The sequence below is a fragment of the Cynocephalus volans genome, chromosome 14 (assembly GCF_027409185.1).
Source record: "Cynocephalus volans isolate mCynVol1 chromosome 14, mCynVol1.pri, whole genome shotgun sequence".
Classification (NCBI taxonomy): Eukaryota; Metazoa; Chordata; class Mammalia; order Dermoptera; family Cynocephalidae; genus Cynocephalus; species Cynocephalus volans.
The window spans coordinates 25,719,981-25,735,096 of record NC_084473.1 but is presented as its reverse complement, the minus strand read 5'-3'; the positions used below and the strand labels follow the sequence as shown (position 1 = coordinate 25,735,096).

At 41.1% G+C, this 15,116-nt stretch overlaps 1 protein-coding gene across 1 annotated transcript; it reads right to left on the bottom strand.

Annotated features, from left to right (window-relative positions):
- Nucleotides 1-1,404: 1,404 nt before the first annotated feature.
- Nucleotides 1,405-12,924, bottom strand: CENPA (centromere protein A). The gene is made up of 4 exons (XM_063077750.1): nucleotides 12,538-12,924; nucleotides 2,451-2,534; nucleotides 1,855-1,932; nucleotides 1,405-1,539 (listed from the first exon to the last, which is right to left on the bottom strand). The coding sequence occupies exons 1-4, from the start codon at nucleotides 12,922-12,924 to the stop codon at nucleotides 1,405-1,407; spliced, it is 684 nt and encodes a 227-aa protein (XP_062933820.1).
- Between the last annotated feature and the right edge of the window lie 2,192 nt (nucleotides 12,925-15,116).

The following is a 15,116-nucleotide window of genomic DNA, read 5'->3' as shown; positions in this document are numbered from 1 at the left end:
GGCTGTCCTCACTAGCCATTTTCACTACACACAGATCTCAAATATTTGGGTGGCAATTCCCACTTCTCTGGAAGTCTCTTAAATTGCTTTCAGTTACAACAGAACGGCAAGGTTTTTATCTATTCATACTTTACTCCATCAAAGGCAAAACCACATCCCACAAATCTCTTGTTTAAATTGTGGCTGTTTGCACACAGCATATAAACGTAGAACTTAATGTTAACATACAAAAAATACAGTATAATCTCTGTATGCTGTAACAGTAGCTTCGTTTTAATTTTTTCAATAATTATTTTTATTATCTCTCCACAAGGAAGTTATAAAAATACCTGTATAAACATTAAAAAGGTACTTTAAAATCTTAGGCTGATAAGATACATCTATGATTTATAAGAATAAAATATTAAATCGTACAAGTTAGAATTTCTGAATGATTTTGATAGAAATTTACTAGAAGAAACCAGAACAGCAAACCTTAAATATTTTCTATTTCGACCCTAATTAAGTTTTTGAGAAGCTACACATTCGTTGACAAGCACATACTCTCAGTAACTTGATGAAAAGGGCAGAGATTTGCATGCTAGACGTGCTGGGCCCTTCCATACAACTGATTGAAGTGGTCTTCTCTTAGTTTTCCCCTTATATTTAGAAGTACAAATATACACATGGTAAAAAAATGTAAATAGTGCAGAAAGATCTAAAATAATAAGTAAATATCCTTTTCTCCTATAACACAACACATCTGACGTCTTCAAAATCCTTAAACAGTCATATAAGTAATTCACAAACTGAAGTCAACCTGTGGTCTCTTTATCTGAAAATTATCTTCAAGCCTTTGGAACTGTGTTGATTGCCTCTTGTTATTACCTCTGCCATAGAGGAAAGCCACGTAGTCTTCTCTTTGTTCAAAAAAAGGAAAAATTTAAAAAGTAACATGCACACGCTGCGCAGGGACAGCAAAGTTCAGGCAGCACCTCAGACTCCACTGGATCTAATCGTGGCTGTGGAGAGAGTCACTGGCATCATCCCTGAAATTTAGGAATCATATTTACTAACAAGGCATTTTCAAAAGTAAGAAAACTTTTTCTTAATAAAAATGAGGTCCTTTATAAAATGGAGGCTTAACTCTGTCAGAGATTTGGGTCATCTGGTCATTACTTAATAGAAAAATATCTTTATTTAACATTGTACAAAAGGGGATGAGCCATAGAGTCCCAAGCAGTCAAATTAAAAGTAGGTGAAACCTGTACTAGATAAAGGGAAAGAGAGGGCAGGGAACGAGGATGGGGAAGGGAAATTCCTTCAGAGAAACTCAAACCCCAGTGATGAGAAGCTGAGCATTTTCCCCGCAAAGTACACTTACTCTCTGGGTGAGCAGGAAAGACAGACACTGGGTGCGGGAGCTCAGCCAAGTCCTTCCTCAATGCCTCGGATCCTCCTGGCCAGTTGCACATCCTTCGGGAAAAGAGTAACTCGGCCAGCATGTAAGGAGAGGAGATAGGCATCCTCAAAGAGATGAACTAGAAATGCTTCTGCTGCCTGGGGGCAGAAAGAGAAAAAGACTAACACAGATGAAGGGGCATGAGCTGCTTTTTCTAGGAGACCTGCTAAACTTAATCTCTGAGGGCTCAAAAGGACTGCAGGAAAGATTATTCACAGAATGAGACCGAACTTTGCCTGGGAGTTCTGCTACCACCACACAGAACCAGCCTCCAAACCCACAGGTGTTCCTTGTTGTTCTTCTCAAGGAGGCCAGATTCGGCTTGTGACACTCCAGTCAGCCATGTGGAATTCTAGAAAGCCTGTTTCTCCCAAACTCAGCCCTCACCCAATTGTGCCTTGGTCCCTTCTTACCTCTTGTAGGGCCAACAGGGCCTGGGCTTGCCAATTGAAGTCCACACCACGAGTGAATTTAGAACATATTTCTCTTGCCTATGAAAAGTAGGGATGGGGAGTAGACAGTAACAGAAACGAGATTCAAGGGAAGATGGACTGGCTCTTTCCAGGTGTCTCCAATGAATCCTCCTTCCCATTATCCCTTCCTAGCCCTTAATCTTAGGACCTAACTAGGAGGAGGTGTCAATGCTGGGAGCTTAGAATTTGGCATATCTCTTATTGGTGGTAGAGAGATGAGGCAATCTGTCAGAGTAGGACAAGGGATCAAAGGGTGGATGAACAAGAGGGTTCCTACTTCTATAGTCAAAGAACACATTTTCAAAAGTAGTGGAGGTTAGAAATTAATTCTATAAAGAATTGAAAGGTGCCTTTGGAGGGCTCATGTTTTCAAGAGTCCCCAAGTTTTCAAGACTCTTCATCTTGAAGAGTATCCTACCAGGTTGGAGAAGAGTTCCCCCAGACATTTAGGTAAGAGATAGTAAGTTCTCCAATACCTGGCAAATTTAAAGAAAGGAGGGTGGCAGGGGTTTGGTAAGAAGCTCACTGAAGCTCACCAGGCGGCCAAAGGGTAGCCTCCTTATCAAGAGGTTTGTGTTCTTCTGAAGCGTTCGGATCTCCTTTAACCATTTATGTCTCCGCTGACCATACGGACGGGAGGAAGTGCCTGAGCAAAAGATTTGGGTCATAAATGGAAAGTGCAGTGGAAAACAGATGGTGTCTCGCAGCTTGGCTGAGACAGGCAAACTGTCAAGTCACTAGACTACTTTAACTATGCATAACTACATTCCACAAGAGCAGGGACTTCTGTCTATTTCATTCACTGCTGTTACCTACAGCAAATAGAAAACAGACAGATACTAAATAAATATTTGTTAAATGGATGATGAATGATCCTTTGAGGTTTATTTTAAATGCAAACTTCCATGAACACTTTCTAGGATCCCGATCCCTTCCAAATGGACAGGTCACCTCCTTCCTCTGGGCCCCACATTACTTTGTACATCTCTTCTGTCTTTCCCACCTACATTGGAAACTCAGCTATTTTGCTTTTAGGTCTTTTTTCCCCCCACGGTTGGAAGAAATCTGAGAGATTATCTAGTATAACTCTCTTGTCTTGATCATCCTGACGTCCAGAGAGGTGATGAGTTGGCCAGAGCTCATTACTGACCAAGTTGGGACTTCGGAAGTGGCATAACTCAGTGCCAGTGTCAGGAAGTTGGGCAATGGAGTTTTGGAATTTTGGCCTTTGGCTCAAATCCTGGTTCCAACAATAGAAAAGAAAAAAATCTTAAAAACATTTCCAAAAGTAGAAATAAAAAAAGCCAAATTTTCTAATCAGAAATTAAAATAAGAATAAAAAAAATTTTTTTCTTCTAACCTCTGTGTTGAAAGGAACCTAAGTTGAAATTAGACTACTTAGAAATGAGTAACAATAAAGTGTATGCATTAGAAAACAAGAACATTAAAAGATAGCTGAGCTAAGCATTGAACTCAAGCATTAGAGTTATTAAAACAAACCAAAACAAGACAGAGCAAAAGAAATACTAAAGATAAGATAAATTAGTGAAAATTAAAGTTAAAAAACAGTACAGTTGCTCAATAAATGCAACTAAGAACAAAAATGAATGCACCTCTGAAAAACTGAACAAAGAAAAAAAAAAAAAACATACGAAAATAACATTTTGAAGGATAAAATTAGCTTCACACATGTTATTTAAGGCCCAGCCAAAAAAAGAGACTCTATTCCAAGTAGTTCAATAGAAGGGCTTTAGTACAGTGAACTAATTACAAAGTGTCAGAAGAGCTACAGGAGCAAATAAGAGGTGAGGCAATCCAGAGATGCTTGTGCCAGGCAGCTGGCAGTGGAGACTTTATCCCTGAATGAGGTTAGGGAATGTGTCCAGGGGACTGATGTCATTTAAGAGAAAGAGGGAGGGAGGGGCTGGCCAGTTAGCTCACTCGGTTACAGCCTGGTGCTGAGAACATCAAGGTCAAGGGTTAGGATCCCCATACTTTAACAAACAGACATAGCAGTCATAAAAAATGTAAAGATAAACAGAACAAAAGACCACCAAACAATTTAAGAAGGCCAGCGCCATGAAAGGAACCAAACTCAATAAACAAAATAACCAACACCAGAAGAATTTGAGTTAATAGAGAAAAGAGAGACTTTTTTTTCCCTCCTACAGTTGGCCCGTACTGGGATCCGAACCCATGACCTTGGTGTTATAAGGCTACACTCTAACTGAGCTAACAACCAACCAGCACAAGAAAAGAGAGACTTTGAGAGAAAAATAGATAATAACCTCAGAGAAGTAAGAGAGATATGAAATCCATGACCTAAGAACAGCAGTTAGGAAAAGTAACCAATTAGAGAGATCCCGGAAAAGAACTGAGATTAAAAATTCAATAGCTGGGTCTTGAAATGCCAACATAAAGAGTTGGGATTTAATCCTAAAGTAATGAGAAGCCAGGGAAGAGTTTTAAGCAAGACAGAGAGGTGATCCATTTACATGTTGGAGATCATTCCAGCTGCTGTGTACTGAAGGAAATGGAGAGGAACAAGAGTGAAAGTGGAGTGGTGGCAGGCTAGGAGGCTCCCTCAGTCACTCTCAAGAGGGATGCTGGTGGTGTGAACTAGGCTGGGGGAGTAGAGATGGGACCAGGCAGAATGATTAAGGATGCAATTTGGAGGTAGAATTGCTTGAACTTGCATTTGGATTGAATATGGGGGTAAGAGAAAAGAATGTCTCCCAGGTTTCTGGCTTGAACAGTGGGTAGATGGCTGTGCCATTTACTGAAATGGAGAAAATTGGGGATGACAGGGTTGCAGGGGAGTAATCACAAATTCAGTTTCGGATGTGTTAAGTTTGACAAACCCAAGGGTGGTCAGGTAGAAAGGTAGGCAATTGGCTATAGGTATATGGAGTCAGAGGAGAGATGTGGGTAGATGTAAGTGTGAGGGCTGTCAGTGAATGAGTAATATTTAGCACCATAGGGATACATGAAATCACATGGGGAAAGGGTAGAAAGGCCAAGGAAGCCCAACATCAATGACCGAAGAGAAGCAGCACAGGAAGTCAAGAACACTCAGCAGGAACTGCCAGAATGTGTAGTGTCATGGGAGCCCTGTGACAAGGGAACAGAATATTTCAAGGAGAAAGTGGCTCACTGTGTCAAATGCTTCTGAGAGACAGATTAAGAAAAAGATAATAACTGTCTATTGGATCTGGGAACACAAAAGCTGCTGGTGACCCTGACAGGAGCAGTTCCAGTGAACTGGAAGTATGGGTAGTGACTGTGGGGAGTCATATTGGAATGGGTTGGAGGGTGGCTGGGAAGTGAGGAAACAGACACAACGTGAGTAGACTTAACAAGTCTGGTATTTAAAAAGGGTAGATATGAAGAGAAGTAGAGGGAAATGGGGAGCATAGAGAGATGGAAATGTGGGTTCAAGGAAACAACCTTGCCCTTTTTCTTAAGATCATAAATGCGAGGGCATGTTTGCCAATGCCAGTGTAAGGAGTTTGGATTTAATTCCAAGTGCAGGTAGAGAGGACAAAAGAAATTGCCTCTAAAGGTGAAAGAAGGACATGACCCAGAGCCCATGTAGAAGGAGGAGTGGCTTTTGATAGGAAGGGGGCACCTAGCAAGGACATCATCAGCTATGAGTGCATGGGGGACAGGAGCTATAGGAAGTTGGAGAGGGAGAAAAAGGTATGGATTAGTCATGGGGAGAATGGAAAAGCAAGATCACCAGGCAAGGGCAGTAGGACTGCCAGCAGTACAGAGTGCCCATTAGAGAGAAAACTTCATTTAACCAGGAGTAGAAGGATGCTTCTACATCAGAAACAACAGCAAACATCACACTTCTTCTTCCTGTTAAAATCATGAACAAGAAAAAGATGGCCAGAACACTGCTCTTACAACACTAGTCCCAGGGCCTCACTAATACCATACAATAAATAAAATGTGTAAAAATGAAAAGGGATGATTCAAAAGTCATTATTTGCAAACGCTATAATAGTCAACTTAAAAATTCCACTTCAAGCAAATGACAGGCTACTAGAATTAATGAGAATTCAGCAAGTTGGCTGGATGCAAAGGTTATGTGGTAGGAAAGAAAAAAATCCCATTCACAAGAGCAACATCTAAAAATAATCTATAATACACCTTTTCACCCTGCTCTTAAATATGTAGCAAGAGTTAGAAGACAGTAAAGCAGCTGTTGCCACCATGTACAAGCATTTGCACTTCCGGCCCATGGGTCTCCCATATCCAGCCCATAATACAGAAACAGGATCACAGACTTGATCCATCTTTCCAGAGACACAACCTGCAGAAGGGAACAGGGTGGAGGTAGGCCTTGCCACCGCCGCCCAACTCCATCCCCAGCCTGGCTGAGTGCGCGCCAATCAGAGAGATGCTCAGCCAGAGAAGCCCAAGATCCGCAGAGACCATGCACCCTGCAGTGCCAGTGCACAACCCAGCAGGTAGGCCTTGCCACCGCCGCCACCCAACTCCATCCCCAGTCTGGCCGAGTACGTGCCAATCAGAGAGGCACCCAGCCGGAGAAGCCCAAGATCCGTGGAGACCATGTGCTCTGTGGTGCCAGTGTGAGACCCAGCAGGTAGGCCTCACCACCACTGCCTGACTCCATCCCCAGCCCGGCCGAGTGCGTGCTGACCAGAGAGGCGCCTCCCCGGAGAGGCCCAAGACCCAAGGCAACCATGCACCCGAGGCACTAGTAGGCAACCAAGCAGACACTGAGGCAGCTGTACCAAATTGGCAGCCCCAGCAGCATCCTAGCCAGACAATAGTGTCGAACCAGTGGACCATGAAATCCCCTGCCACAATGACTAAACATCAAAGGAAAGATACCAGAAATATGAAAATCAAGAAAGTACACCACCAAAGGATAATAACTCTCAAGCTCTAGATCCTACAGAACAAGAAGCCCTTGAAATGTCTGACAAGGAATTTTGAGTGATAATTCTAAGAAAACTAAATGAGATACAAGAAAACTCAGCTAGACAACATGATGAAATGAGGAAAAGTATACAGGACCTGAAAGAAGAAATGTACAAGGAAATCAATGCCCTGAAAAAGAATGTAGCAGAGCTTGCCGAGCTGAAGAATTCCTTCAATGGAATAAAAAACATGACAGAGAGTTTAACCAGCAGGCTTGCAGAAGCAGAAGAGAGAACTTCTGACCTTGAAGATGGGCTGTTTAAAATAACATAGGCCGACCAAAAAAAAAAAAAAAAGAATTAAAAACATTGAAGAAAATCTAAGAGAGATACCAGACAACCTTAAGGGCTCAAATATCCAAGTCACGGGTATTCCAGAAGGGGAGGAAAAAGGAGATTGCATTGAAAACATATTCAACAAAATAGTGGCAGAAAACTTCCCAGGTATAGGAAAAGACACAGAGCTTCTGATTCAGGAAGCTCAAAGATCCCCAAATGCATTCAACCCAAAAAGGTCTTCTCCAAGACATGTTATAGTCAAATTGGCAAAACTCAAAGACAAAGAGAATCTTAAAAGCTGCAAGAGAGAAGTGTCAGATCACCTATAAGGAAGCCCCAATCAGACTAACATCAGACTTTTCATCACAAACCCTAAAAGCCAGAAAGGAATGGGATGATATATTCAAAATACTAAAAGAAAGAGATTGCCAGCCAAGAATACTCTACCCTGCAAGGCTATCCTTCCGAAATGAAGGGCAAATAGTATATTTCTCAGACAAACAAAAACTGTGGGAGTTCACTACCACACGAGCAGCTTTACAAGAAATTCTCAAGGGAGTACTGGGTTTGGTACCTGAAAAATAACTACCACTGCCATAAAAACTCAAGAAAAATCAAAACCCACTAGTAAAATGCTAACAATGAAGAGAAAGAAAAATAAAGTTTATCTACAACCCAAGGAACCGACGAATACAGAAAACAAACAGTAAATCAGAAAGAAAGGAAGAAAAGACACTTAAGACATCCAAAAAAAAATCAATAAAATGCTAGGAATAAATCAACATTTTTCAATAACAACTCAACGTAAGAGGATTAAATTCCCCAATCAAAAGACACAGACTGGCTGACTGGATTAAAAAGGAGGACCCAACTATATGCTGCCTTCAAGAGACCCACCTCAACTATAAAGATTCACATTGACTAAGAGTGAAAGGATGGAAAAAGATTTACCATGCAAACAGAAATGAAAAACGAGCTGGAGTAGCTATTCTTATATCTGATAAAATAGACTTTAAACTAAAAACCATAAAAGGAGATAATGAGGGCCACTACATAATGATAAAAGGATTCATCCATCAAGAAGACATAACAATCAAAAATATATATGCACCCAATGTCGGAGCAGCCAGATTTATAAAGCAAACTCTATTAGACCAAAAGAAGGAAATAGACACTAATACCATAAAAGCAGGGGACCTGAACACGCCACTATCAATATGGAACAGATCATCTAGGCAAAGAATCAGCAGAGAAACACAAGATCTAAACAACACTCTAGACTAATTGGACTTGGCAGATATCTACAGAACATTCCATCCAACAACCTCAGAATATTCATTCTTCTCATCAGCAAATTGATCATTCTCCAAGATAGATCACATGTTAGGTCACAAATCAAGTCTCAACAAATTCAAAAAAATTGGAATTATCCCATGTATTTTTTCAGACCACAATGGACTAAAATTAGAAATCAATAACAAATGAAATTCTGGAAACTATACAAACACATGGAAACTAAACAGCATTCTACTTAATGACATATGGGTCCAAGAAGAAATCAAACAGGAAATCAAAGAATTTATTGAAACTAATGAAAACAATGATACATCATACCAAAACCTGTGGGATACTGCAAAAGCAGTACTAAGGGGGAAATTTATCGCATTAAATGCTTACTTCAGAAGAATGGAAAGATGGCAAGTGAACAACCTAAGACTTCACCTTAAAGAACTAAAAAATCAAGAACAATCCAAACCCAAAGTTAGCAGATGGAAAGAAATCATTAAGATCAGAGCAGAACTTAATGCAATTGAAACCCAAGAAACGATACAAAACATCAATGAATCAAAAAGTTGGTTTTTTGAAAAGGTAAATAAAATTGACAAACCATTAGCACAACTAACTAAAAAAAGAAGAGAGAAGATCCAAATAACAAAAATTAGAAATGAAAAAGGTGATATTACAACTGATATATCTGAAATACAAGGAATCATTCGAGACTACTATAAACAACTATATGCCAACAAATTTGAAAATCTGGAGGAAATGGATAAATTTCTGGACATACACAAACTACCAAAACTGAGCCAAGAAGATGTAGAAAATCTGAACAGACGAATAACAATAAAAGAGATTGAAGCTGTTATCAGAAGGCTCCCAACAAGGAAAAGCCCACGGCCAGATGGATTTACAGCAGAATTCTACCAAACATTCAAAGAGGAATTGACACCGATTCTCTACAAACTATTCTAAAAGATTGAAACAGAGGCAATTCTCCCAAACTCATTCTATGAAGCAAACATCACCCTGATACCAAAACCAGGTAAAGATACAACTAAAAAAGAAAACTATAGGCCAATATCCTTGATGAATATAGATGCAAAAATCCTCAATAAAAATAATAGCTAACAGAATAGAGCAACACATACACAAAATTATACACCATGATCAAGTGGGCTTCGTGCCAGGGATGCAAGGTTGGTTCAACATACGCAAATCAATAAATGTGATACATCATATCCAAAAAATCAAACACAAGAACTATACGTTCATCTCTATAGATGCTGAAAAAGCATTTGATAAAATTCAACACTCATTCATGATAAAGACTCTCTATAACTTAGGTATAGATGGGGCCGGCCTGTGGCTCACTCGGGAGAGTGCGGTGCTGATAACACCAAGGCCATGGGTTCGGATCCCATATAGGGATGGCCGGTTCGCTCACTGGCTGAGTGTGGTGCTGACAACACCAAGTCTAGGGTTAAGATCCCCTTACCAGTCATCTTCAAAAAAAAAAAAAAAAAAAAAAGGTTAGGTATAGATGGAAAGTATCTCAACATAACTAAAGCCATATATGATAAACCTACTGCCAATATCATCTTGAATGGGGAAAAGCTGAAAGCCTTTCTTTTAAGAACAGGGACTAGACAAGGATGCCCACTCTTACCACTTCTATTCAACACAGTGTTGCAAGTACTAGCCAGAGCAATCAGAGAAGAGAAGGAAATAAAGGGCATTCAGATTGGGAAAGATGAAGTCAAACTATCCCTCTTTGCAGATGACATGATCCTATATATTGAACAGCCTAAAGCCTCTACAAAAAGCTCTTGGAGTTGATAAAGGATTTCAGCAAAGTAGCAGGATGCAAAATCAACACACAAAAAATCAGTAGCATTTCTATTCTCCAATAGTGAACATGCAGAAAGATAAATCAAGAAAGCTTGCCCATTTACAATAGCCACCCAAAAAATAAAATACTTAGGAATTGAGTTAACCAAGGATGAGAAAAATCTCTATAATGAGAACTACAAACAACTGCTGAGAGAAATTAGAGAGGATACAAGAAGATAGAAAGATATCCCATGCTCTTGGATTGGAAGAACCAACATTGTGAAAATGTCCATACTACCCAAAGTGATATAAAATTCAATGCAATCCCCATCAAAATTCCAATGACATTTTTCTCAAAAATGGAAAAAAATATGCAGACATTTATATGGAATAACAAAAGACCACGCATAGCCTAAGCAGTGCTGAGCAAAATAATAATAATAATAATAATAATAATAATAATAATAATAATAATAATAATAATAATAATAAAGCTGGAGGTATAACACTATCTGACTTTAAACTATAGTACAAAGCTATAATAACCAAAACAGCATGGTACTGACATAAAAACAGACACAGTGATCAATGGAATAGAATAGAGAATCCAGAAATTAACCGACACACCTACAGCCATCTGATCTTTGACAAAGGCACCAAGCCTATACACTGGGGAAGAGACTGCCTCTTCAGCAAAAGGTGCTGGGATAACTGGATTGAATCAATATGCAGGAGAATGAAATTAGACCCATACCTCTCACCATATACTAAAAGCAACTCAAAATGGATTAAAGAATTAAATATACATCCTGAAACAATAAAACTTCTTAAAGAAAACATAGGAGAAACACTTTAGGAAGTAGGACTGGACACAGACTTCAAGAATATGACCCCCAAAGCACAGGCAACTAAAGGAAAAATAAACAAATGGGATTATACGAAACTGAAAATCTTCTGCACAGCAAAAGAAACAACTAACAGAGCTAAAAGACAAACAGCAGAGTGGGAGAAAATATTTGCAAAATATACATCTGACAAAGGATTAATAACCAAAATATACAAGGAACTGAAACAATTTTACAACAAAAAAACAAGTTACCCAAGTAAAAAATGGGCAAAAGAACTAAATAGGCACTTCTCAAAGGAAGATATACGAATAGACAACAGACATGAAAAAATGCTCAACATCACTCAGTATTTGGGAAATGCAAATCAAAGCCACACTGAGATACCATCTCACCCCAGTTAGGCTGGCTAATATCCAAAAGATTGTGAATGATAAATGCTGGCGAGGTTGCGGAGAAAAAGGAACTCTCATACATTGTTGGTGGGACTGCAAAATGGTGCAGCCTCTATGGAAAATGGTATGGAGGTTCTCAAACAATTGCAGATAGATCTACCATATGACCCAGCTATCCCACTGTTGGGAATATACCCAGAGGAATGGAAATCATCAAGTTGAAGGTATACTTGTTCTCCAATGTTCACTGCAGCACTCTTTACAATAGCTAAGAGTTGGAACCAGCCCAAATGTCCATCATCAGATGAGTGGATATGGAAAATGTGGTATATCTACACAATGGAATACTACTCTGCTATAAAAAAGAATGAAATACTGCTATTTGCAACAACATGGATGGACCTCGAGAGAATTATATTAAGTGAAACAAGTCAGGCACAGAAAGAGAAATACCACATGTTCTCACTTATTTGTGGGAGCTAAAAATAAATAAATACACAAACAACCTGGGGGAGGGCGGAGGGAAGAAGACACAACAATTACAGTTCCTTGAAGTTGATACAACAAGCAAACAGAAAGGAGATTGTTGGGAGGGAGGTTTCGGTAATGGGCCACAATAACCAGCCACATTGTATACTGACAAAATAAAATAAAATTTAAAATAAATAAATAAATAAAACAGACATCATAAAATTAAAAATTAAAATAAATAAATTTTAAAAAATTAAAAACAAGAAGGGAACAGGGTGAGCGCACAGAGAGCCTTGGTGTGAGTCCCAACACAGCCACTCACTGAAGGAAAAAAAAACCTGCAAAGACACCTCCCAAATGTAGGGTTGTTGTTTGACATCGTCACAAAAATCAGCTAATACTTTTGCGATTTAAAAAAGTAAACACACATACACACACACACACACACTCACAGATATCTAAAACTCCTGCGTCTGCCAGAATAAGTTGTGTGACTTTGCTCAAGTCACCCGGCCTGTCTGCGCCCCGGTTTTCTCATCGGCTGTAAAACGGGCACACTACGAGGCCGACCTTTGCACAACAGTGTAACACAATGCCTCGTTGGCGGTCCGCGCTCGATAAACGCAAGCAGTGACAAGAATTGGCGTTAGGAGCCAGTCCTTCCCCCGTTTCGGAACTGCCTCCTCCAGCCCCTCGCTGGCTCTGCACTTGGCCGTGCCCTGAGCGCATGCTGCGGGAGAACTGCCCGGTCCCCGGCACAGGAGGGGACCGCGAGCCGGCGGCCTCGGTTTTCTGGTCTGTGGAATCGGACGCGGGGCTGGCGGCAGGAGGCCGGCTCGGAGGGGAAGCCCGTAGCGAGTTACCTAAGGAGGGACCCCGCCGTGAGGGGCCGGGGCTCGGGCTCGCATTGCGCCTCTTCGGGGTTTCGGGCTTGCGTTTCCGGCGACGCGGACCCATGGCAGGTCGCGGAAGGTCCCGGCGCCCGGCCCCACAGCTCCTTCTCGGACTTCCGGGGCCGGGGGCGAAAGGCTGGCGTCTTTGGAGGCCTTGGAGGAGTCGCTGCTTGGCAGAGGTCGGCACCGCCCCCGTTTCAAATCTCCCGCTCCGCGTACCTCACCGCCGGCTTCTTTCAAACCCAATCCAGCGACTCCTCGTGGCTGACTCTGGAACGCCCCTGGCGTAGAGCGACTGAGGTGAGGACCAATGAGAGCGCGGGCCGAGAAACGAACGGCGGCGGTGATAGGAAGAGAGCGGGGACGTGGCGGGTTGACAACAGAACCAGCCAATGGGTGCTTGGGAGAGTAAAGGGAGGCGGGGATTTCTCCTGGCCTTTCTTTGTTGGTGCGGAGGCTGGCCCTTAAGGGATGGGACCAACGTCCTCGGGTGCCTCTGGTCGAAAAAGGAAAGCTCAATTCTGAAGATACGGATGGCGAGTTTGTAGAGCGTGTTGCTCTAGACAGATAACTTTCCTCAAACATTTTATGTTTTGCCTTATCAACTCTGAGGTGGCTTTTAAAGATGGGGAAACAGGCCCACAGAGAATGTGACAACCCCGTGTCGTGCCTGTGACCCTCCCGGTAACATCCCACAAATATCACTCAGAAGCCAGTTAACTGCATGAGCTTTACTGATGATTAGGGTCTTGGGACAGCCAGATGATGAGGCCCTGAGGATGAGGTCCAGGCAGGGCAGACCTCAGTGCTATTTTTGGATCGTACTCTCCATCTTGGCGACAGAGTCGTCGCCAGAAAGATCTCTTACCTTTCTGTTGGGTATAATATGAATTCAGGTCCTGCCTCGGTAATTAGAATGAAGGGAATTTTAATTTTGTACATTTTGCTTTCTTGCATTTTCTAAATGTTTTACGGTGAACATATACTGTAATCAGGAAAAAATGTTAGTTATAAAGTCAGTGACTTCATGGAACCCTGGTGCATTGCTGGTGGAAATGTAAAATGGTGCAGCAGCTCCTCAAAAAATAAAAATAGAGGGCTGGCCAGTTGGTTAGAGCACAGTGTTATAACGCCAAGGTCAAGGGTTACGATCCCCATACTGGCCAGTCAAAAAAAAAAAAAAAAAATTGCTATATGATCCAGCAACTCCACTTCTGGCTATATATCCAAAACAATTCAAAGCAGGGACTGGAACAGATATTTGTACTCCCCTGTTCACAGCAGCATTATCTGCAATAGCCAAAAGGTGGAAACAACATCAATGTCCAACTGATGGATGAATGGCTAAACAAAATGTGTTATATACATATGGAATATTATTCAGCCTTAAAAAGGAAGGAAATCCTGACACATGCTGCAACATGGATGAAGCTTGAAGACGTTATGCTGAGTGAAATAAACCAGTTATCAAAGGACAAATATTGCATGATTCCACTTATATGAAGTACTTAGAGTAGTCAATTCATAAAGACAGAAGTAGAACAGTGCTACATGGGACTGTGGGGAAGATGTTGTTTACTGGGTATGGAGTTTCAGTTTGGGAAGATGAAAAAGTTCTGGAGATAGATGGTGGGTGATGGTTGCACAACAACGTGAATATACTTACTGCCACTGACGTATACACTTAAAAATGGTTAAGATGGTAAGTTTTATGTTATGTATATTTTACCATAAAAGAAAGGAGCAGAGGAATGAAGGAAGGAAGGAAAGCATGTTACCAGTCCGGGGTCCTCCTCTCCAGTGAAGGGAGGGAAAGAGGAAAGGAGGTAAGGAATGTTTTCATTAAATCCATTAAGTTGTAAAGAAATCACAGAAAGATGATTGTTTTTCCATAATCCGGGTCAACACAGGGCGAGAAATAAGGATACACCAGTCCTTATCAGCACCGCACTCTCCCGAGTGAGCCACGGGCCGGCCCAGGATACACCAGTCCTTAACACCCATTAATCAGACAAACCAAATTTTTACTCATTAATTCTACTTTAGACATCTATTCCTTTATTGTCCAATTACAGGTAGAAAATAGAGAATCTTGAGTTCAGGAAAAAATTTGTATAAATCCAAACTTGCTTTGTATTAAATGTGTGAACTAAGACAACTTATTTACCTTTTGAGCCATAATTTTCTTGCGTATTGCCGGAGACCAGCTCCACAGGATTCGTTGGACCTGAATACGTGGTGTGGCGTCGGCGAGGA